This window comes from Fulmarus glacialis, unplaced genomic scaffold (assembly GCF_000690835.1).
Source record: "Fulmarus glacialis isolate BGI_N327 unplaced genomic scaffold, ASM69083v1 scaffold11113, whole genome shotgun sequence".
Taxonomy (NCBI): Eukaryota; Metazoa; Chordata; class Aves; order Procellariiformes; family Procellariidae; genus Fulmarus; species Fulmarus glacialis.
In genome coordinates, this window is record NW_009204908.1 from 30,300 (window position 1) to 56,528 (window position 26,229).

General features: G+C 39.1%; 1 protein-coding gene across 1 annotated transcript in view; it reads right to left on the reverse strand.

Annotated features, from left to right (window-relative positions):
- The window catches only part of DLGAP2 (discs, large (Drosophila) homolog-associated protein 2), an 83,915-nt gene that overhangs the window by 18,371 nt on the left and 39,315 nt on the right, over window positions 1-26,229 (reverse strand). Inside the window, exon 5 of the mRNA XM_009575175.1 lies at window positions 10,318-10,667. Within this exon, the coding sequence (XP_009573470.1) occupies window positions 10,318-10,667 (350 nt within the window). The remainder of the gene's footprint in view (window positions 1-10,317; window positions 10,668-26,229) is intronic.

Below are 26,229 nucleotides of genomic sequence, written 5' to 3' on the forward strand. Positions count from 1 at the left end.
CCCGCCTCCGGTGGGATGGGGGAGAGAATCGGGAGAGTAAAAGTAAGAAAACTCCTGGGTTGAGATAAGAGCAGTTTAATAACTGAAATAAAGTAAAATAGTAATAATAATAAAAAAAGAATATACAAAGCAAGTGATGCACAATGCAATTGCTCACCACCTGCTGACCGATGCCCAGCCAGTCCCCGAGCAGCGATCGCTGTCCCCTGGCCAACTGCCCCCAGCTTATAGACTGAGCATGATGTCACATGGTATGGAATAGCCCGTTGGCCAGTTTGGGTCAGCTGTCCTGGCTGTGCCCCCTCCCAGCTTCTTGTGCACCTGGCAGGGCATGGGAAGCTGAAAAGTCCTTGACTAGGGTAAATGTTACTTAGCAACAGCTAAACCGTCAGTGTGTTATCAACATTATTCTCATACTAAATCCAAAACACAGCACTATACCAGCTACTAGGAAGAAAATTAACTCTATCCCAGGCGAAACCAGGACACACAGTAAAATAAATGAAATAGGTATTCAGCCTAGTATCATTGCTTTGGCGCTGTGTTTTATAAAACTTCGCACAAGTACTTCTGTTCTGCTATGTAATTCCCTATTTCAAACCTAAGCAGATGCAATTACTCAGTTCAGTAGAAGCAGGGAGTAAGTTTGGTCTGGAAGAGCTGTTCTAAGAACAAGGAATCCACAGGATAGCCCCTTTTTATATTACTGTAAAACAGTCTCATTATAGTTCTTGATTTACAAAATAAAATAAAATCTCAAGTAGCTCGATAAACTTGCAAGTGATAAAAAGAAATGCTGCAATGAAATTTTATCGACAACTGCATTGACAAATATAGAACCATTTAAATGACGTGAGGGATACAGCAGAATGCCATATCTCACCTTTTTTAATAACATGGTCCTGAAAATGCTATATCAAGCAAGTAATTTATGCACTTTTTATAGTATTCCCATCTGAAATACACTTACCAAAATATATTCACAGTAGAGTTTTCTTCATAACTGAGACCACATTGCTTTTGCAAGTTTCTGTGGGATTTTATATAACACTCCCCACCACCACACCACCCCCAAGTCTTTGACACAGACATAACGAGTGCTGCAATATGCAAATTATACTGAATCAAGGAAAAGTCAGGAAAAAAGAAAAAGAGTAGAACTGACTTTTCCTTTTGAATGATATTTTTGCTAATCAAAATGATATTTTTAAATCAAAAAAATAACATCAGCAACCAGTTTTTCCATGTGTGAATTCAAAGAGTATATCCTATGATAAAGTCAAGATAACTTTTCCCTTTGCAGCAGTCACAGGCACCTCTGGAAGGAGCCCAATGGCCTTTGGAGCTGTCTCTCAGCTGCGCAGTCCCAATCCCACCAGGCTTCTGGAAGGATGCTGAGAGAAGAGGGAAGAAGGGTAGAAAGTGAACGTACATGTGGACTATGCTTCTTGAAGAAGCCAGTTGCTGGTAACTTCTCTTTCCACCTTCAAGGCGTAGCTCCATGTACATTCACATGGAAGGGAATTTCAGCCAGTAATCAGCACATGTTCATATTTACCTGGGAATGGGTCTTGGAGATGTTCATGAAAACGGCTAGTGCAGGAACCCTGTATTAAATGTTAATGGCATGCTTGAACTGTACAGTGAAGCATCCGGCACAGGTTTGCCAAAAGCTCCAGATATCAGTGTGGCAACTGTCAGGTAAAGACACGTTTCCCAGTAATTCCATTTATTCTGCATGAGGGCTTGGGGAAAGTACACGCTACCATCTGTTTCCACCTCGGCAGTTGCATGGAAGGTGGCTATATTCACTTGGATGGGCAGCGCGTTGAGAGAACTAAGATATCAGACTTAGTAGCAGTCTCCAGGATTTGGTGTTCTCAGTATAAAAAGAAAGATCCCTCTTCATGTTGGCAGTGAAAAAAAGCCTCAACCACAGAGGTAGGCAGCTTCGGAAAAAAACCCCACAACAACCAACCAAAAACCAGGCAAGTTGGTTTCCTAGTTAAGGTGGGTCTTGGCTGTAACATGGGTGAGAAGCTTAAGCTGTACTTGGAGGGTCACCCTCTCCTGAAAGAACATTGCTATAAGTAGAAGAGCCATAAGGTCCAGTTTCTTAGCGCAAGAGAGAGTTATCAGGAAAGACACCCTTATTTATAGCATAGAAGGGTCCAAAAGAGTCTTGAATAATAAGTTCAAGTCTAAGTGAGGGACTAGGCACTCACCTAGCCCTTTCAGGGATGCGAGAAAAGCTGCATATAAAACATCTTCATTAGAGACAAGTTTGTTTTTCATTAGAGCATAAATGAATTAACTGGGCCAAGAATGAGATACTCATCTAGCCTGTTGGGGGGAAGCAGAGAGGCAAGTTACACTTGCAGCCTTGACTACAGTGATGAGAGCTCAGTCAAATATGCAAAGACATGTTTTGAAGAGTGAAATCAACTTATTCTCAAAGGAAGAGGAGATGGTAGATAGTGAATAAGAGCAGGTAACACAAAATGCTTAGACTGTGGCTCTTGGGTGCGCCTGTATGAGTGCTACAAGGAAGATATGTCCAAGGTGGAGAAACATTTTCTGGAGGAAGCCTTTTGATGTTGAAATCCACAGCAACATCTGGAGGGGTCAGAAAGTCTAAACTGTTGCTAAGAGCTATGGTATTGGGCTTCATCCCCAAAGCAACCAGAGTCAGTCTGAGTTAAAACACGTAAATTAGGAACTTGCTGAGTTTAAACTACAATAAATAATGCCATCAAAGGGCACATCTTCAACCAGGGATTTTGTCTCCTTCTGGAGATAAGAAAACTGGAAGATCTTGTTAAAGTTGCAGAGACCACGGCTTTCCAAGTCATATCTGATGCATCATGTAACACCTGTGAAAAAGCCAGAGAAGTTATCTTGATCTCAGAGAGAGTCACTATAAAGCACTTACTGGAGGAGGAGAATAAGTTTGTGGGTGGCCAGGCTGAAGAACCTGAGCAGATGGGAACACAGGATTCATCAGGGCCTCCTGCTCACTCACATGGCTCAGCATGGAAGGACAGGACGTTGTGTGCCAGACCAGACCTGAGCCAAAGCCAGACAAAAGAAGCCAAGCTGACATCTCCCACGTGTCAGTCTTTGCCTTCAATTCCTTCTAAAGCACAGCACTTCCTTCATAGAGTGATATCCTTAGGATGACCATTTCTACATCCTGTGCTCCTTGGGGCCTACTGAATGAGTCCTGGAGGATGAGGTGGAGGACAGATTGCTGGACATGGAAATAGGCTAAGGAAGGTCAATGGTACCATACTTGTGGGGCTAACATACAGCTAGTAGCACTGTGGAGGTAACCAATGGTCAATGACAAATAGACTTTTGCCTTCCATGAGGATGTCTCAGCAGCTCAGACATAGTGCTGTTGGAAACATAATGGTCTAAAGATATAAACAAGGAAAGGTCCCTACGGAGAATATCAGTTTGACCAACTGATGTTGTTGGAACAAAGCAGGCAGACTGGCAACACACAATTTTCTTCCGTATTGCATATCAAAAGCATATCTGTTTTTGCTAACTACGTTGTTTGGCTTAGTAACAGATAGCATGTCTTCTTTTGAACTCTGCTTCTGATCTGTGGAGGCAGATTTCCCTTTTATACTTTGGATGGGCTGGTATCTTTCCATTGATGCAATACATCAAGGAAAAATCTTTTTCATCTACTTGTTTTCAAGTGCTTTCTTATTGATACTTCACCTAGAAGTGTATCCTGAATAATTTGCCTAATGTGCAATTGACACCTAGAATTTACAGCCATAAATGAAGTAATCTGCTCTAAAATTTTATTCAAAAGAAAATTATCAGGAAAATGATGGCCCAGGTATCAAAACAAAAATGTCATTAGTTACCTCTAAATATAAACTCTTGCCAAATTATCCTTCCCTCCAGCTTGCCAAGGCTGACGCTGACTAAATGACCTGATGATTGCCTTCATATTTTAATGCTTTCATTTCCTCACTGTGTCTTGTAACAGCAGGAGAAAGCAAATTTTTTTTGTGTGTGCGTGCAATTTAGGATTGCAAATATTGTAACAACCAACAAAAAAAAGTAGATCTGGAAAATGGAGGCAAATGCCAACACAAGTAAAAGTGGGAAGTAAGAAAATAATTTGTACTCACAAAGAAAAAAAAAACAAATAAATTGCATTTCTGAATGACAGATGTTATAAGGACTGCTGCTAGAAGACAGCAGGAAACTCTTTAGATTTAATCAGATTGGCCAGGCTAGATTCAAATGAGCAGAGGAGAAAAAGTAATATGTTTGGTTTGATGGTGTAGCTCCTGAAACTCAAATAAGTCTTAATAAATCTGTTGTTATTCTCCATGGTTCATTATTGTTTTAATACTTGCATGGGTTCTAAAAGCCTTAATATTTGCAAATTGGCCCACAATCTCAGTAAAGCAAAATAATGTGACAAATTATATTTCCATCTGGTTATGAGGGAGTCTCACACAGAAGAGGAAACAAAAAAATAACCAGACACTGACCAAAAGCAGAAGAAAGGAGTAGATCTAATATAGCAGGCCATCTTCTTCTCTCCTTGCAAACAAAGAACTAAAACTCTTTAAAAAATTGGCACTTTATGCCATGGAAAATGTTGTTTCATGGGCTTATAGTATGCCCACAAGGCTTATAATATTAATAGTAAATGTAACGGAGCATTTTGAGATTATTTCTATCTTATTTGTCTTACCTTTCACAAAGGCGTAACACTCCCCTCCATGTTTTTTGCTGCCAATACAAGGAGCAAACAATGCTATGAATCCTCTGTGATCAGTCACTGCTGACTGATCCAGTTCAAGATTTGAAAACTAAGTATCAGATACTGGCACTGACTCAATAATAAATGATCCACAAGTAAATTATACTAACACAAAATTATTTGAATAAATGCAAATCACTATTGCAAATAACTTGCTTCTTATAATCAATCTTGGTTTGTTTATAGGCACTCATTCTAGAAAAGGATGCATGAACTGACTAAATAATTCCTTCAAAGTATTTACTAAACTTTTTTAGCTGATAATTTTAACTACTTAAAAGCAACCTTTATTTCTGTATTATTCTGCTCTTAAACATGAGCACTGCAACATAATATTGTAGCGTCCTAAAAACTCCAGTCTAAGCTTCTATACGTACTGTCTCTAAGGGAGGCTTGAAGTTAATATATTCAATGTGCAAGAAACCAGATTTTGACCTGGTGTCTTTTGCTTCTCTCTCATAAGCATCAGTAATAAGAACCCTTCGGGCCACATTATCTCTCCCCATGCAACTTCACTGCCCTCAGTGGGTTTTCACTGCTGTAACCAATTTGTTCTATAATTAGAATTTAATAAACAATCTCTCTGATGATGCACAGGAAGGGAAATAATTCACCTTTTCTCTCTTGCATAGGCTTCTCGGTGATAACGGGTAAAAAAGGGAAGAAAACACTACATTTGATACTAGATCAAGTACATGTAATTGTGAATGCAGATAACCATTCTTAGGTACAGGGAGATCTCATTTGTATGCTGTGACTTCAAAGCTGGAAAAATACTTCAAATAAAACTACAGTACTAACTGCTACTGCTTTCCTTAACAGATGGAATACTTTTATCAGCCAAAAAACGTATACTCTTTCAAAGTAATTTTTAGAAACCCACCAAAATAAACCTACACTTTCATGCTTGAGTGATTTTTTGTGCCTCACCCCGGGGTCCATTTTGCTACTCCACTGCTTCCCAGCATAACATCTGGACTACTCAAATACGTCGCGTGGCAGAGAAAGTGCTAATTACCACAAAAATATCTTGCAGAGGGTTAAAAACTTCTGCTGGTCTTTTAAGAAAGCACTTTTTGCTAAAAATGCATGCCAGAGTTAGGAAACTGGATTTGTGTCAAGCTAACATGAGATAGTAACAACAAAATAATGCACACAGCAGTGGTTGCTCATAACTTTTTTGGTGCATTTAATGCTAAGTGGCAAATTGTTCTGAACCAACAAATATCCTGCAAGGCAGCAATCTGGGTCTTCCCCACTTTGAATGTTTGATTATGTTAGATGGCAGTTAAGAAAACGAGCAACAGTAATTTGTGAAAAGAGTAAAAAATTAGATGCTTTAAGATAACTATAGCTTTGTTTTAACCACAATTCCAACCGCTAAGCTTTTTGACAAGCGAGGAGGCCAAAATGCAACCACTGGATGGGAATCTGCTAACCAGCTAAGCCTATGAATTCCGATCTATCTATCTATCTATCGGTTAACGTTAACTCTAAAGGCCAGGTTGTAGCCTCTGTACCATGGAGGTGTTATCAAAACTTTCATTGACTTCTGCAGGCCCACTTCTCTCACAAAAGCACAGTCTAATAGTGATTTTAGGAGCAGAATGAACAACACTTACCTCTAAAACTTTGGATCATTTATGATCCAAAGACCAGTGTAATCAATGCGAATATTTCTTTTGGTTGCTATGTGTACACTGAAGTAGAGCACTGACAAGGATAGTATAACCTAAACAGTATAAAGAAAGTGTAGATGCTTATCCAAGTAAGTATGCTATGTGGGTATAAAATGCTTTGCCTTAAAGGGAAATTCCAGTTTGAGACTGCAGCTTTTACCATATGATGTTAATAATTTCATTATATAGATATGTAAATATTATGCAGAAGATCCCCTTTTGACACAAAAAATTAGGCAGGCGAGTTATTGCACTAATCCTCCTGAATACAGCTTTTGATTTATAAGAACGATTTGTTTAAGGAAGATTCTGGAGATTAAAAAAAGCCTAGATATTTTGAAGCGTGATCTGATGATAAATGAAGATGACAAAGTCCATTCTCTACGCTACAATTAGTGCTCGTCTCCAAAAATACCATCATGAATCAGCCTCCACACTTACAGCATTTGTTTCCATCTCCTCTACTTCCGGCGTTTCTGTTCATTTTGAGAAGCCTGGATGTCTTTTAAATAGAGAAGAAACAAAGGACTGCATGCTTTGAAATACTTGAAATAAATAAGGAGTAGTTGCTTTACATGTTTTCTTATATATTTTAAAATCCAAATGCTTTTAATATGAAATGGTTTATAACTAGAGCAGTTTTTGAATGTTAATCGTTAGCATATATACAAGGGTGTGCAAAAGAGCAAGGAAAATCCTTGAAAATACATTAGCAATAACCTTGTTCTTGACTTAGTGTTTTTTTTAGTCTAGACAATCTCTATCCTCCATTTTAATTCAAATACTTTGATTAGTCTTCTGCTGTCATGACAGAAGACAGATATGACGAGTATAGCTACTAGTATTACTAGAGTTTTATTCTTTGTTCTACATATATATTCTTAAGAATGCTGACAAAATTTTTAATCCCAGAATCAGTATTTTGCAATTCATTTGAATTTAGGAATCAACATTTTTTTCCAGTGCCTACTGACATGTCTGACAATATTCCTCTTGATTTAAGTATGGCAGTGGGGAAAAAAAAAATCCAACAGCTATTTTCTGGAAAAGCTTTGTTTCCGAAGCTTTTTTTGTTCAAAATTCCCATCTGGGATAGGGCTAACATACCGTGAGATGGGTTACCGTATCTGTGTTCTCTGTTCTTGCAGACTGGTCTTCTGATTTTCATATTAAGTCCAATGCTCCCCTAGGAGCTTGAGCTCCCTGTACGTGTGAATACCTATGGCACATGCCTAGCATGCCAGGACTTTTTAAAAGGACTGCTATTCATTACATGCACGCTATGTAAATCATATATACCAAAGACATGTGAGCCCTAGGCTGGGTCCATAGCAGTTCCACGTGCAGAGGCATCGCTGGTCATTCTTTATTTTTGTGCCTCTCTGCTCCTGTAGGAAGCTCCGTTGGCAAGCATTCTCACACCAATGTGTTAAAGGAATGAAACATTAAAAAATGCACAAATTAACCATCCTGATAGCAAATTAATTAATGCAAATAAATGCAAATTCAATGCATTACCCTGGCATGGCATGCTAATGAGCAAACAAGTCATTTAGTCAATCAAGGAAATATGCAAATAAAACCCATCCTTTTCTAAGGTGCTTTGATGCAGAAGTCTAAAAGAAATTAAATACTTCAACTGTATTTTGGGGGCATAAATTACTATTTACGTAGTTTGCAATAAGAGTATTCTACCTGTGTTTTTATTCCTTACAAACCTGGCAACAGAAATACAATAAAATGCATTTTCTGCTTAGAAATGCTGCAGAAAGGTATTTTTCACACTAATGTGAAGTTTGAAACTTACTACAGAAAAAACCCCAAACAACAAAAATGTGCTCTCAGGATACTGTGTTGAGGGTAATCTTGCAATTTTAACCTTATCTAATGCCAAATGGTACAAGCAAGCAGTTTGTACTTCTCAAAAGATAACAAACAGCTCATCCTCCTAAGACCTGCTGTTGCAAACAATATTTGCCTTTTTCAGTGTGTGCACCTGAGGACCAGTACTATGGGCCAAGTGTCAGATGGTAAGTTGCTACGGAAGATCCGCTGCCTCCATGGAAATCATTGCACAGATGTTTTTGCGGATTATAAGCACATATTATTAAACGCACCACACACCAAGAAGGGTCAGAGCCAGTGAAAAGTACTGGTCATCACCTGCAGTAAAAAACAGGATCAAGTGATGTAAAATTTCAGAATTAATTGCTGAAGTACCAGGACTGACTGAAGCAAGACACCAACATTGTTAAATACCACTATGCACAGCTTCTGTGAAGAAAAGATAAGAACAACACTAGATACTATTCCTTTACGAAGAGGAAGTTTCAGGTTAGGGGCTAAAAGGTGCCAAAAATTACTTGTTGCTCCTTTGAGCTTTTCACTGTTATCTGCTAAGCCTCTTCTCTGAACCATTTAAGATATACTAATTACTTTGTAAAACATTTGAAAAGTAGCCATCTGAATATTTTACCATTGCTGTTAAATTGCATTCTACTCTTCTGCATCTAAAGAAGCTGAAGCAAACACTTTTATGTTGAGAAATGGACAAGCAGCTTGCTGGCAAAGCCTATGCCTTCCCATTAGTCTAATTCGTTGTGGAACTGCAAAATTATACCACACTAAGATGTTAAACAGTCAAGTTCAATCAGTAGCTGTGACATGCTTAACCCAAATACTTTTCTCTGATTGTATTTTGAAATTAATGGAAATGGAATTACTACTGTTTAAAGAAAATAATATACTTCCTAGGAGATAAACAGTCACTCACTGGGCTTTGCTACACGGACTATTACCTTCTCAAGATCTATGTTGCTGTCTCCACAACACCTGTAACTATGCCAAAATGCATGGCATTTCCTCTAGAGTTGGTCTGGCAAAAGTAGAGGTTTTTAAGTACAGAAGTGAACCTAGTGATGTAAATGGGAATATTCACATACTTAAAATTATATATGTGTCTAAGTAACAGCAGAACAGAAGCCTAAATTTTCCTCTACTCCTGTGTCTCAAAGGACTTTGCATTCTTTGCAAGTTCAGCTTTCTGATTTTTATTACTACTTGGTAGTTCCTAGAGATTTAAACAAATGACCATTGCTATCTATAGTGCTTTCCATTTAGTAGAAGGAATAGCATTCAGAATTTGCATTTGGAATCGTCTTATTTCATTCACCTGAAACAACACAATGTAACTGAGGTTTCCACAGCCCGACAGACATTTTGTCAGGTGAAATAAATATGCCATTTTTTGGTGGACAAATGGAGGAATGCTCAAAGATTGTGCTTATTAACGTTATTTCATTACTCGCTATCTATAATTATGCTGTATCTACACCAGCACATTTCTTTCTCTTCCTTAGTACCTTCTCCCCAGCACAACTAAAAGTAACGGGCGGGGGGAGGGAGCTCTTTTTAGGTAGAATAACTTGAAGATCCAGCAGCATTACACATTTTCCAAGGTCAAAAGAGAAAGATAATGGAAAAAATACAGTCAAGCATTTTAAAGCTGGTGTAATTCTATAAAAAGGACTGTGAATTCATGGAGGGAAGGAGATGAACATGCTGTTCACCTGTAGCTCTGCAGTATAATTTTCGTATCAAGTGTTAATGACAGGTAACCTCCCTAGAGATTTATTCATTCATTTTCTTCCAGGTACAGCATATTAGCCGAAGACTTTTCTGCACAGCCACGTTGCCATGATGTGAATTACAATTAAGGCTAAGCAGCCAGGGGTTGTTTGTTAGATTATTAGAACCAGTGAAGCTGAATGACTCATTCTATGCTATTTACAGAAAGAAGGCAAGCAATTCATCACAAAACAGATGTTAATGATAGGCTACCTGGATCCCTATAGAGGAACGTCGACTCTTAAGAAACTCCTCTGCTTTTGTCACTAAAATGGCCTTGTCACTGGTTCGTATCGAGGTGCTCTGGCTCTCGGACGCGTGGCGCTGTGCAGCCGCAGTTTCCAAGGCGAGATTCATGGCCTTGTTACTGTCCAAACTGTCGGTGGAGTTGTACATCCCTCGCCCGTCCTGCGGCCACGGGGAAATCCTCTGAGTCCGGCTGTCGTGATATGCGTCCTGGGTGGATTCTGTGCTGCTCTGTGCCGTGACTGAGATCAGTGGCTTGGAAGTGGTACGAGGGGGTACCGGTGGCGGTGTTTTTTTGTAACTTGTGTAAGTTACAGCTATGGAAAGAATTTAAAAAAAAAAAGAAGAAAAAAAAAAAGAAATCAAGATTAATCTGATGGAAACTTCACAACAGAAATCACCTTAAGATTATGCAACTTAAAAATGAAGACGGTGCAACCTAGCGCTCTTTGTGAACCTCACTATTAGTCAGATTGTTCTGTTGCTGTTGTCCACAGCAACGTTTTATTTCAACCAGGAAGCAAGGGTGGAAATTGGAGTCCCAGATTATGGTGGAGATGAAAGAGAGTTAGTGAGGATTTGTGTGTGTTAAGACTTGTCCGGGGTAGGTACACACTGGGGCTTCTGAGGTTGTTTCTACATGGGGTAAAGCTGATAAGAGAAATAAAGAAAGATTTTTTTTCCCCTCTTGTTATCATCTGAACTGTGGGCTCTGTATTGATACAGTGTATTAAGAAAGTAGCATCAATATACTGGAACAAAATATTATTCAGAAATTTCTACTTTATGGTATGCCACACTTTAGCCTTTAAAAATACATCCAGGTGTACTGGCTGGAATTAGGCAACATTGGCTACTTGCACAAGAAGCATATGTTTTAAAAATATCCACAATACGGTTAATAAAAGGAAATTCCAGACATGCAAAAAATGTTGCAATATATGCAAAGCTACTAGATACTTGGACAACAAGCAAAAACTACAATACCAAAAGCAGCGACTTTTTATCTGTTATCCTGCAGTAAGCCCTAAATTCTTAGAACATACATTGAAGGGGGATATACTTAAATGCAGAGAATATGGAAATATAGATATAAAAATGGGTCTGAAACACTGAGAGAACTGGATATACATAAGCAGAACTAAGACTTTTAGTCTGATGAGCAGGGCAGGTCTGAGGCTGGTGCAACATAGATTCTGTCTTGCAGCAAAAGGCTCAATAAAACATCCAAGAAAGCTCTACGGATGCAGAATTGTGCCAATACTGCTTCCTTACAAAATTTTAGAAATTTCATAGACATAGATATTTAGTCATTAATATCACACAGCTGAATTTTCTAATTGTCTAAGCCCGTTATACTTTTTTGGTACTAATAAGAGTGTTTCTGTTATGGAAGTGTTTTTTCCCCAAAGCACATATAATCATAATTCATAAAATTAGCAACTGATACAAAAATGCATCATGATATAGCTTTCCATATTCCTGTACAGGACAATCAAGTCCAATTCATTGCTTGTAGAATTGCAGGAAGATAAAGAAAATTACTATGTTTCCCTGTATCAATAATGCTGAAATAGCATAATGTATACATGCAGAGACCAGAATAATGTATGACTTAAGGAAAAGGTTTGCCTTTTTCTGGTGTTGTTAAATGCATTGGACGTTGCAACAGTGACTCAGGAAACCTTGGAATTGGGGTTACTTGAGTCCAAAAAGGATTCTACAAGAGTTCCTCTTCCATTACACAAATATGGGCTGGTGAGCAATGAAGTCAGAAGGAGCGCCTCTCCTGACGTGCTTTTTGATACGAGGCTATGTTGCAGCTCTCTGGAGAGAAGAGACCAGTTTAGGAATTTGCTAATACCTGGGACTGCTGAGCTGCATTGCCAGGCTAGCCTACAGGAAAAGTGACCCTCGAGAAGACTACTCTTAAATTTTGATTCTTGATAATCATAAATAAAAGGGTGGTCATAAATAAAAGAGAGTGAGGCAGAGCTAGGAAGTGAAAACCTTCATTTGAAGCACATTTTGAATTACTACTGACGCCGCTCAATTCTGGTAGAGGTTTAAAGTGAGTCTTGCTCTGAGCTAAATTGCTCTAACAGGGTAAAACACGTGAAAACATGCTCTTCAGATTCTGAGACTGTATGCTTTTTTTGAAGTGCCATTTTGTTGTCCTATCACCAATATCTTATCTCCTGTCAGTTTTGTAACCAGAAGTTAAGAAGAAAGAAAAACCCAGTATTTTTCAGACGCTTTAGGGAATACAGAAATTTCACAAAAGAAGGGAGAGGCTGTAAAGCTTGGAAATTACGACAGAGTCTTATGAGCTCAAGCAGTGGCTCTAAGGAATGGTTCCACTAAGAGAGTTGCCGTAATACTGCTCCCCTGCCTTCCCCCTGCAAACGTAGATGCAAGTGTTCAAAGTGCTGGGAAACATTAGAAATAGAGACAATGGGGTGAAATAGGGTGAGTAAAATCCAGAACAGGAAGCTATTTTTACCTGTAACATAAGACAGGTTATCACTGTTATAACTAATTTACTGTTTTTTACCGTCTGTCTTCATGCAAAAGAATAGCAGTGAATAATGAAACATATGGTAAATGTGATAATGAAACATCACAAGCAAGTATATCCCTACTACTCGGGCAGCAGATCACTTTTCTGTCTAATGAATATAAATGTTAAACTTCTGTTGCAACCCTTCATAGCTAACTTAATCTTCATTTACATTTCTAAAAAAGAAAAATTCTCCTTGTGGCAAAACCAAAACAGTCACTTGCTTTTTTTTTTTTTTTTTTTTCCCCTAGGATTGAATATTTTATTCTGGAAATTTCTGATTGTTTCGGTGAAGTGACATGGCTTAAAGCCACCAAGTATTACAGTTACTGCAGTATTCTGGCAAGCATTGGATCATGAGCACTAAATAGCAATTAAAAAACCTCACAGATGTTCAACAAGGAGAAGAAACTAGGAGAAAGACTGAAAGTTTGTGAGAAACTGGCTACATATTTACAGTGAAATATGGCAGGAAGAAATCCGATTAATTTCTAAGCTACAGTCACAGGGAGCAAATATTGAGCAGGGAATATAAAAATCCATCTCTACACAGTTAATGAGTTTATATCTGGCACAACAGTTTCAGAGCCACAGAAATCCGGGACTAATTGGAGACTGTAACAAAATCAGGTAAGAGGACGGAGGCATGAATTTGCGAGGCAAATCTTGCCACCGAATTCTATTTGCTTTAATCACTCAAGTGGTTCTAGTGAAGTAAATGGGATAACTTAGATGAATAATGTGACCAAGACTTGTCTTAGATAAACTTGGTATGTGCTGCTGACTTAAGAGACGACTACATAGTAGATTAGGGGCTTGTTAAAGGAGAAAAGTAACCCTGTAATCCATAGCTTACTGTTCATGCTTGGTCTTAGGTCTCTAATAAAAAAGTATTGGCTTAAGATCTGAAGCATGAAATTTTATGTCACTTTCAAAATTTTTTTCCATTAATTATTACGTCTGTAAATGTCCTTGTTATCTTGTTATCAGTAATGTCTTTTTCTACCATGTTGAATTCTTGGCCCTAGCAGTCGTACATACCACATATTACATATGGGAAGAAACATTTCCTTTTCCTAACAGAAAATGAACTTCCTTTTCATTTATCATCCCCTTCTTATGCTCATGGACAGGAGCTCCTGTCAGCTTTGCATCGTTCGCTACTTTGCAAATTTTATTGGCCTTAGTGGTTATTAGTTCAAAATAAGCACATAAAACCTCCTCAGCACTGTGTCATGTCTTCCCCATTTTTTGGTCCATCATTCTACAAACTCCAGAGCTGTGGTGGGTTTTGCCATCCCCACAGGGAGGGCTGGTGCTGGGCAATGCAGCCCCGGGGTACCAAGCACTGGCCAAGGACAGTGCGCGAGTAACTCTGTCCAGGGCACTGGTGCTGAAAGCTGAACTGGGAAAAAGAAGACTGGGATGGAGGATCCTTGTCTTCAGTCACAGCAGGACAAGCTGGGTGTCAGAGCCAGCACAACGGCCGGGAATGAAACACACCGTGAGGACAGGGGTGTGCAAAAGCAGGAGGGCAGAGCTGTCACAGTACGACTTTAGACTGATTTAAATTGTGGACTTCAGCAGAAACAGAGAATACTTCCTTGTCCTGGTTTTGGCTGGCATAAAGTTAACTTTCTTTCTGGTAGCTGGTGCGGTGCTCTGTTTTGGATTTGGTATGGGAAGAATGTTGATGGCGCACTGATGTTTTAGTTGTTGCTAAGTAGTGCTTGCATAGTCAAGGACTTTTTAGCTTCCCATGCTCTGCTGGGTGCACAAGGGACTGGGGGGGAGCATAGCCAGGACAGCTGACCCAGCTGGCCAATGGGGTATTCCATACCATGTAACATCATGCTCAGTATATAAACCAGGAGGCATGCTCTGGAAAGGGGCGCGCACGGCTCAGGGACTGGCTGGGCATCGGTCGGCGGGTGGTGAGCAGTTGCATCGTACATCGCTTGCTTTGTATGTTCTATTATTGTTGTTGTTATTATTATTACTACTTCTTTTTACTTTGTTTTTTACTTCAATTATTAAACTGTTTGTATCTCAACCCATGATTTTTCTCACTTTTGCCCTCCCGATTCTCTCTGCCATCCCACCGGCAGTGGGGGCGGGGTGAGCGAGTGGCTGCGTGGGGTTTATTTGCTGGCTGGGGTTAAACCACAACATTAATGTTTTGACATATAAAACATCAATCCTGGATAATCTTCTGTTGCTTCTGTGGCTCACAAAAGATAACCAAAGATTTCTGTTTTCTTTAGTTTTCTGAGTAGTTTTAGTGTGCATATGCTGGGCACTCCTGATATTTCTCTCACCAATCCTGCTGTTGAGCAATGAGGCTTAAGCAAAGTAAAAGCAACAACCTTCTGCCATGCTGTTAATCAATTTGTAAAATCTATAGCTGCTCTGAAATGCAAAAAAAAAAAAAGAAAGTAGATGGCACAAGAGGTAAATATATCTTTTTAATGTTTAAACTAAACACAGAAGGAATTATGAAAAAGAAACTAAAATTTTCCCTCTGGTTGTATTCAAAGGCTATCTTAATATAGAAAGCTGAATTTATTTTTTGCCTTTTTTAATAAAGTGGGGAAAATATTTTTTTGGAGCTCATAAGATACAGTCTATCTCCATCTGCTAATTTATGATCATCAACCAAAAATGATAAAAATGGTAAAAACCTGTTCTAATTCTAAACTATATGGATATAGACTTCCATTTGAATCAAGGTATTAATTGTTCAGGTACTTGCCCCACTTCAACAAAAACGTGTGCAATCAGCTCCAAAATGGTTCTGTGCTGCTTCATAGTGGGCTACACTAAACGATGATGAAAACCAGGTATAAATTGTTTAGGAGAAAGGAGCAAGTAGCAATGCAGCGTAACATGCATTAATTTGTCACTCAGGCAGGAAAAAGTGTAACACACATCAATTTGGTTTTGTAAGGATCATTGCCTTTATGTAAAGACTGCGGTGCCCATTTATGCCAGTTCCAGTTATCTTCTCCTAGCACATGACTTACGTTTGATACCTTAACTGCCAGATGACCCTCAAATATACAAGATTGCCTATTAGTGCTGAATTTGGCACAAAGATGGCTACAAGTGGCCTGTTCTGTAAACCAGAACAGAATTTCCCTTACGTGCTTTGTGATCCCAGCGGGGAAGCACTGGTCAGAACCAGAACATCAGGCATTATGACAATACTGCAGAGTAACCAAGAAGACAATCCCAGCACTGGAGAACTGGCAATTTGATGGTTTGGACACATACAATAGAAATCCAAGGAAAGTTTTCTGATAATTCATAAGTAACAGGGGTTTTTTTTATTTAATTGATATATCTGGAAGCAGAATATCCCTCTTAATCTACACTGCACTTGACTAAACTTGCTTAAGGTTACTCTTGCTATAGCTATAGAAATAAGTCAGTTACTCTGCCCATATTTCAGTGCCAACACAGTTCGCACTAGAAATAAAATGACCAAAATAATTCAATTTAGATATAACTTCAGGTCATCCATAGAGATTCACAGGCAAAAGGCAGAAGGAGAGACGTGACATATTTGATGAAATATCAGTGGCCGTAGGTGACATTCAGAACACCTTTCAAAAGGCAGCCTTTTAATAAATCACTGCTGTTGGTCCATTTGCAAGATAGAGTCACCTGAGGGGTTTTTACAAATCAATATAACCACTAAGCACTTAGTCAAAATAACATGATTTAGGCTGAGATCACAAAGTTAACTGGATGATGAATTTACATGAAAGCACCATCAATTAAAGGAAACGGTTGTCCCTTATTACCCACGGCAGAAGTAAACTGGATTTTCTGTTTTGTAAGGAGGTTTATTCAGAAGGAGGATAATTACTCTGCAGAGAGCATGGAGCTGCCCTGGAGGCAGAGCTCCCAGGGGCATGTTGCTGCAGGCAGACAGGGCTTCTCTGAGGAACCACAGCACCGAGAGAAACACGGTGCAGACTCCCAGGCTGACGCTAGATCTTCTTCTTTGCACAGGGAAGGTGAATGCTAACCCTGAATTGCTAACTTCAGAAGAGGAAAAAGAGACCTCCTCATAATGAAAGGCCACAATTAAATCTAATCCTGTATGAAAAGAGTACTCAGTTATTGGTATAGTCTTTTGACCATCATGAATACTGTTCTAGCTAGAGGTTTTTACAGTCCCAGCTAACATGGCTGTCCTTGAAATGCCCTGAAATCTCTTCACTATGCTCCATCATGGTCATCAGGACCTCTGAGCTACTCCTAAAATAAGAATGTACGTATTGATGCATAACAGTTACTTCTCAAAACAAAGAATGATGAATGTTAAAAGACCATTAAGAAATCAAAGGGGACTTTCGAGAAAAAAACCTCAGCCACTAAAAGACTTTATTTCCACAAAAAGAATGAACTCTTTGATGATTTTTCTACCAAGTCATGGATGTCAAAAATAAGACTACAAGTCCCTATTTAAGAGAGAGGATGTTGGGACACATCTTTTTATATATGTCTCTTGTCAACTTCCATTACACACTGGTCTCCAATGCCAAACATAATTAAAAGGAGACTGTGGTGTCAAACAGGCCAGTTTGATTTTTACAAAGCAAATCTGGCTTTTCCTAAAGTCAAATTCTGAAATGTTTGAAAGTGGTTTCCTTCTTGGATCAGTAATACCTTTAAAGTTCAGTCATAACAAGATGATTTAGAAACGCTTAGTTTTGACATGTGTAGCCTCTGGCTACTTAATTAAGAAAACGTGATCAGCTAGAATGAGGGGAAAAGGTTAAGGTAAATTAGTCTGTTTGGATCCAAGTCTGCCGTTTTCAATGTGTGCCATCAGTGGCCACCTCAAAGGCCTACGCTGGTGATTTGGGGTCTACTTTCTCTTTCCAGTGCTGGAACAGTACATGATCAGGCTCTGCACAGAAATAAAAGTTTTGCTCCATTACCTGACCCTAGGCAGTGCTAAGTGAATGTCAATGCAAGTCCTTCAAAGCACTTCTCAAACACACCCACTTTGCACTTAAATTGAAATACCGGCTATATGTGAGTATAGGGCAGGTGAGGAAGACACGCCACATTCTCATACAGTCCGGGCTCCTCCAGCCCTTTTCTTTGCTACTCCGCGGATAGGTCCACACCTTTGCTTGCTGCTCTGCTAGTGAAAGATCCTGTCATTTCTGAGGGCTTTCATGTTCAAGAGTTTCTCCATTTGTAAGGTAATGAGAGCATTTTTTTGAACTGTAAGGATATTTGAACCTTGCAAAAATAGTCATTAAAACTTACTAATATCATATTGTGCTTGAAATTCAAGAGACAATTTTGTTTTAAATTAATTCTTTTAGTCGAATCTTGGATAGATTTCCCTCAAACATAATCAAAGAGATACTTTAGTTATTAACTTATCCTCCTGCTTCTTCTCTTTTCTCATTCAGCCCTGCACAATGAATCCTAGCCAGTAAAGGGACCAGGCAGTTTCTCAGTAAAGAGAGAAATCTTTTTGAGCTTGGATATCCATGAAAAGAACCCCATTTCTTGCTTTCCAAATTAAGCAGTAAGAAACAGTGATATATTCACAGTGATATTTTTGTGAGATATTTTCTTGGAAAGACTGCTTACACCCAGATGAGTCTTATCAGCACAGTTTATATGATGGGCTGCATTTTATTTAAACTATATAACCCAAAGCATTGTCTGGATGATAGGTATCTATAACTTCCTAACCTTTTTTCTTGATGCATCATTTTACATGTATTATGTTTAAGTAAACCTGGATATTTCTTACACCCTAGAGTCAGATGTTAATTGATGGTCTCATGTTGCCATAGTCCATGGGTGCAAAATGCTGCATTTATCCTGTGCCAGTTTTTTAAGTAGGCTCTTTTAGTAACAATTAATTATATCATACCTTCAAGACAGTATTTGAGAACTATACATGGGAATCTATCTCACCTCACATTAGTCACTTAAAAAACAGTCATCCAAGTCATCCAAGTTAGCTTTCTGATCTCTTTCAGAATTACTGGGAGAAAAATAAGCAATTCTGGGGGCAATTCTCACCCATCTTAGATGCTTATTTAACCAGGAAATGAATCATCCTACGCAGGTGCCTACTTTTCTCCATCAACCATACAGAGAATAAAGGACAACCGGCTCAGATCAGGACATCTAGTTTTGAAAAGCCTAAAGGGGTGACATAAACTTCAGCCAAAAGCTCTGTCCCTGTGACAGCACTGGTAGGACTCTGGTATGCATTGGGACATAACCTCTCCTCTCCTCCGTTACCTGTGTTCATTGGAAAGGTGGGAGCTTCATCTCCTCTGCTCCACATCCCCTGTGAGCTGGCTGTAAAAGCAAGCCTGCGTGGAATTTGCCTGCATTAATGACTGAATCCTAATTTCCTGCTCCTTGATCCCTTCTGCTGGCGCTACAACATAGCAGCTAGTAATAGCTTGGCCCAAGGTCCCTTTGTAGCTCCACAGAGGTATTAAAAGCAAACGCTCTGTATTTCTGTAGCTTTTAAATTGATTGCACGGTTTTAGGCACTGGACTAGACCACACTGTTAATCCCACTGAAGTTGTTAACTAACAGTTAAGTGGAAACATGACCACTAAATTTGGAAAAAGCTGGGGTCTAAGTACACACGACAATCGCCCAGGAGGAGAAGAGTATAAAAGGAATTACTGTAATCAAGTCATTCAGTGCATAAGTTGTTACCTCCACATTGAGGAAACTTAGGTCTGTAGACAGCCCATGTTACATAAACGATAAAATCTGTTTTGACAGTGTAATTAATGTTAGTCTCAAAACAGAAATGCAAATCAAACAAGACATCAAGATCAGAAACTGTAAGCCTTTGCCAAAGTTAAAAGAGATGTGGGCAACACAAACCTCATGGATTGCTGATGGACTAGTTACAAAGAGTTCTATTTTAGATCAGTTAATTAGCGAGAAATTATAGCCTAACCAGCATCCTGTAGATGGCGAGGCAAAGTGCTGACAGCTGTTTTGCTCTTCTAAACAGTTCTTATGTGCCTCTAAAATACTGAAGTTGCATTTAAAAACACCGTCAAAGTTTTTTGGTTGCAGGAAGGAAGGATGTACCTTTAACTATACTCTATTTCATTTAGAGAATGGAAGTGCAGCTCTTCAGGAATAGAGATTGCATTTGTCACATCATCAACAACAGTAAGAGACAAAAAGAAAAAAGAGCTCCAAAAGCTAAGAGTCACTCTTATTGGGCTACTCTTTTCACATTGAAATAAACCAGAAAATTTTAAAATATTTTCCAGTAGAATCAAACTGATATTGCTGTAATTCTGTACTTAAATATCTCTTTTTGACCTCCCACATACCCTTATCACTCAAGTCAAATAATTTCCATCAGCCTCCTAAACCCACTCACAGACATATTGTGTAGGTTTATCATTGGTTTTGTTTGTATATTTTCTATTCTCATTCTTACAGTAACTATGTGCAGCTTGTGATTTTCTTTAATTTACAGTAAGGAATTCCAGACTGAATCGGACAGGAAAAACAGTTTGCTCAGTTAATCTTAAGGAAGTGTTGCACAACAGAATAATTTTAACAGTGCATTATGATAATGGTCCTACATTAAAGAATTTAAATGATTGCAAAATATTTACATTAAAGATAATTTAATACTTTTAAATCATTCTTTTAATCCACAGGGAGCTACAAGTCTGGACACAATTTCAGAGTGCACTCTTGAGATTGGCAACAATAGAGGCAATAGTCAAATCAAGAAATCATTTTACCCAAGTTGCAGATGGAGTCAGTATCAGTGTCAAAAACAGTGCCCAGAAAGCTACTTGCAGGCTGCCAGCCCTGTATTTTGGTGCAGCAAATTATGCTGCTGGGTTTGAGCTCTCAACCCTGTAAGTCAGAGCATGGCACTCTCAGTTATCCTTGTTTTCAGTGGGACCAGAATTTAATCTTTAGTTTCATCCTATAATGAAAGTTGAATAGGCCTGACTCTTAGCTCAGATTTATAAAAGTTAGCTAGCTATACTATGCCATCATTGTAGACTATTTTTATAAGCAACAGAGAGAAATAGAGACGTCCAGAAGACAACTTCTTTCATAACAGATACCAATCCTAAAGGAGATAAATCACATTTCATTGACTATAATGGGACATTAATGTGACTCTCTTTGACAGCTACATTTTAGATATACTTATTAGGTGAGATGAATTTTTATGACTGAAATTTTATGGTTTTTTCGATCGGGGGAAGGAGACAAAGAGTGGAAATATATGTACTTTTCTGGACACAGAACTATCCCAAAAGGTTCATTTGTATTTAATACAACAAAAAAGAAATGCATATAAATATCATGACTCATTGATATGTCCTTGATATTCTGTTCTCAGTCTCAGAAAGCCAAGTGATAGGTTACTCATGTCAAACTCAGTATCTCCCCTAAACCTGTTTGGATGTCCTCTAGTTGCCCTTGAGGAGTAGTAATGAGCTGTTTGGATTGCTCTGATATTAGTGGTTTCCAGTGTGTATATTTTAATGGACTGAGTCTAAATCTTGGCTTTACAGCGAGTACAGAGTTTGTTGGTAAATATTGGGGTGCTGTTAGGTGAGCGTAAGCCACCTCAGTGTAGGTAGCGGTTTGTTGACACTCTGTTGGTGCACAATAGAATCCATATACTGTATTCAGTCTGAGTCAAACTCACCTAAGCATAGGTAACTAATACCTTTTTAGAGGTCCTAGGCCCTTCTGCCTAGTCTACAGGTGCTTGTCCAGGAGGATGCAATCCTTTTGTAGGTCCCATGTGGATGTCTCAAATGTCTCAAATGGTACCAGCCAATTATCTTTGAACTGAATTTGAACTTACTCTCATGGGAACTTAGACAACTAGTTTGCACGAAAGCATCTATGTTTAGATGATTTGATCTGGAGGCAAATCCCACACCATTCAACTCACCTGTCTGGCTAAACGCTAATTCTGTCCGGTTATGCCCTAGGAATGTCACCAATTTTAGTATCTTTATTTTCTCTGATCCTCTGTAAAAAGTCTTTGAAGTAACATTTTAAGTATCAAGTTTACCAATTGTCCTTCTAGGGTAGATCTGAGTCTGAATAAAATTCCTGACACAGAAATGGAGACTTAAGAACAAGATTATCTTGATGAAACTCCATTTCAGGGAAGTGAAAATACAGGATGGGAGTTGCTGAGAGTCTGACAGAGATGTGCAAGCATCCAAGAGGTTTTTTATATTAACAAAACAGAGAACTTGCTGGAAGTAAAACTAAAGGTAACTATAAAAGTTTTTCTCTTACTTTTGTGCCTCTCCACTTAAACATAGAAACAACTTTATTTGAATAATGAAGAACTTGCTTTGCCTCTACCTTCAGATGCCTCTGTTATTGGGAAGGATTTGGGTGGCAGCTGCCTACTAGCATTCTGTTCTCCTGGAAAAGGCAATTTTGCAAGTTAAAAATAATGTCCCTTCAGAGAAGTACATTTGTAAGTGGTGAACATTAATCAAAACGTCCTTGCCCTGAGGCAGAACAATAGCAAAAGCGCCTGAATTTGCCTCCCTAAATGCCTGATAATACAGTTTTGGAAATATCTTTACTATCCAGTGTACATTCTAAAAGTGGAAGGGTCCCTATGGAAGCGAGACCTGACCTGTCATAAAGGAGTTTACTGTTATTTTGAAGTGCAGCTCTCTTTCTTCACACATACCGTCTATCGGCCCCAGTGCCTTTGCTAGGACCCACAAGAGAGAAATTCCCCTGTGGCTGCACACACAGTTTTTTTGAAGAATTTTTTTATTGTAAAGAAGCTAGAGCAGAACACAGCTCACACCCCTCTTGTACTGAAAGCATAACAGAGCTAAGGGACAGTTTGTCAGCAAGCAAAATTGGGTCAACTTCAAGAGAGTTATGTTTAGTTGCATTAACTGAGGGACTGAAGCCCTGATGGATGAAATATTACATGCGAGCTAGCAAAAATTAGTGTCAGAATGCAATCAAAACGATGTCTGTATACCCAGCACAGCAAGCGTTGTAGTTCCAGTGCACATGTCATCATTATGGCTCCTGACATATATGCCTTCAACAAAAACCCAGGACTGAATACATGCAGAGCTTCTGAGAAAACTCCTTAGAGGTTTTTTTCCATTCACAGAGGAACACAGAAAGAGAAGCACTACCAGGAGAGGGGTCCTGCCTTCTTTTTTACTACAAGTACCAGGAAACACGATGAACCAGTGCTTCCAGGCTCACTCACCTGCGAGCTTCCCCCCGCTGCACAGACCCACCTGAGGGTAAAACCCTCTCACAACCTCAAGCTAAATAGCTGGGCTGAGATTTACCTCTGCCACTGTTAGCTTCTACTATGTCAGGAAGACTTCAAACACCTGATCAGTGAATGACCTTCCTTGCATGATTTTTTTTTTTTCTTTCTTATACATTCTTTTTTTTTTTTTTTCCCCCCATATAACACCATACAGAAAATGAAGCTGAGAAAACTCAGTGAAAACTGATCCCACAGAACAGCTTTGAAGCCAAATTCTGTCAGGGGAGGGATCACGAGTGTCCTTTTTAATAAAAAAAGAACCAGCTGTCTGGCAAATCTAATAGGTTACAGAGGAATTATGTCAAGCACAGAACAGCAAGAGCAAGGCAGAAACACTCATTACACATTTTTTAAACTAACCATAGATGGAAGGCAGCCACTTCATTTTTTATCTTTGCCTCTGCAGCTCATCTGTACCAAGGAGAATGAAAATTATGAAAATCTCCTGACTACTGCTCCAAATGTTTTCATGCCTCATCAGCCTGAAGAGGCCAGGCAGCCCGGTAGCCCCGATTAGCACAGCCTTCCTCCATCTCAGGGAATCCAAGAGTTATGAACAGTTGCGATGGCCCCTTGGCCATCTTCTGCTGAACTCCTCAAACCAAAGGGCTTGTGTCACCTTCATCCCAGTGACTCCCTGGGCCACTTCCACCACATAGAACTGCTATTAAACAGCAGTGTCAGCATAGCAGCAGAACTTCAATATATTTAAAAGAATTAAAGACTAATTGTTCCCCCCAGATACACAATGAAAATGATGTGTGTGTATTCAAGTGTAGAACTGGGCTCATCGTTTGTTAGTATAAAATTTATTCTCACAGTATAGGCACACAAGTTGGCACAGCATCAAAGTATTAACTCAGGATCCCCAAGTGCTCCCACAGATATACGGTATGCTTCCTGCAGAGAATTAGAGTGCCAGCTAATTCCATGGGGCCCCAACAGTAGTTAAGCAAAGTCAATAGCCAAATTATAATTGAGAAAAAAGCCTTGTGTATCTTATTTGGAGTTAAGGTTTTATGGTTTTAAACATACCTGGTGTGGATATCACTACTAGCTATTACGTAGCAATGGATACCGGTAAAAACCTCTAGGACTCAGCATTTATTTCTGTTCTCACTATAGAGAGAACAGAAATTGTGGAGACGTTACTTCATGCATATGTTTTTCCCCATTTGTCTGGGTTTTCCTAGCCATAGTGCATTGGATTAAGAAGATCCAAGCAGCCACCTGGATGAAGTATCTCATTCTTGAGAAAAGAAAAGAAAATCACACATTAATTATAAACCTTTTTTTTTTTAGGAACGAGGAGTATGTTTTTCCAATTTTTATATTTATATACATTTATAAAATCCTCTCTGAGCCTTCTCTTCTCCAGGCTGAACAGTCCCAGCTCTCGTACCCTTTCCTCATGGGAGAGATGCTCAAGACACTTTGTCTTCTTAGTGACCCTTCCCTGAACTCCACTAGCTCCATATGTAGTAGCACCATGACTTAAACTTTTGCCTGCCCTTGGTATCCTCATATCTTTGGAAAAAAACTCCAAATAGAATAACTACTGTCATTAGTGTTCAGATAGCAACCAGAAAATCAGTCCTTTTGGGGTCTGCAGGGGTAGCTGTGCTATGGAACAGTACAACTTCTCGATGAAATATCATATTCTCATGCCTTTATGTTCGTAGGTACATGACCATGCAATCTGTTTACTGGCAATGAGATTTTTGTGGCTAAATATCAAACACGTGCTCTAAAAATTCACCCTATGAAGCCCCTTATTTCAAAAATGGAAAGCCTGAAATAGCTTTAAGTCAGGAGAAAGGAAACCTGCAATTCCTCAGGCATTCTGACTAATCGTACGAGCTGTAATTGAAAGCTCCCTCATGCAATGTGACCTTGTTTGAATTAATTGGTTTTGGAATTAGTGCTCAATAGTTCAGTAAATGTGGAATTCTCTGAAGTTTACACTTTGCCAGAGTCCTACTGGCTGGGGGAAGTAAAATGGACAAAAGACAGTTCCCTACTTCTCATCTTTTTCAGTGGACTCTTTAGTAAGCACGAGTTTAGTAGAGCCACCTACTATGAAGTAGATAAAAGGAGGTGCATATACAACTGATTTCACAGGTTTGTTTTATGCTACATTTTCTAGAAAAATGAAGTCATTGTAATGAAGTGTACTGGCTACTTAAGGCTAGTAACTATATCCCCTGAAATCAGCAGTGCTTCATGCTAAGTTTCTCTCAAGATCGGCTGGAAATCCCTGAAGCAGAAGAAGTGATCTTGGACTGACACTAAACATAGGACAGAAATCCAGGATGCCTTTATGTACCGTGACCAACCCCCATTGTGCTGAAGTCCATAGCTAGGTGGATTTTTTCTGTCATTAATCCATTCATCAAAAAATACAGTTGTAGCCAAAAAACTTGGGTTAGAGGAAAATATGAAGTAGTTTTAAGAAACTGAAAGCTATTCTCCCTTTTATTCATCAGCCTAAAAGCTGAAGAACTTAACTGAGGCCACTCGGTCAGTGCTTGTTGCTGGAGAAGGATTTCATACCTCTGACTGGAGTCCTTCAGTTCCTCCTTTCAGGATATTTAGTCTTTTCTGCTTTAGCTGTTTCGATTTGCATATAAAAGCAATATTCGCTGAGCAGATATCCCACCCCAGAGGGGTGAGTGTCCTAAGCAACGGGCTAGAGCAGCAGTCTCTCTCTCAATAAAGGTGAAAGTGTTTTATACAATGTATAATAACGCCATCAGGACAAACTGAGTGTGCCCCCCACATCTGAACATATGATAGCCTGGTGTTCAGGATATCCTGGATAGCCAAAGGTGCAAATACAAAATTATTCTCTCTCTCAGAGGAGGGATTTTAACACATTTTTCTGCTTCACAACAGACCATCCTAATTGCTGCCTCCAGTATCATTGCAACTCTAAGTATTTCTGCATTCATGGTAAAATCAAACATCATCAGCAGG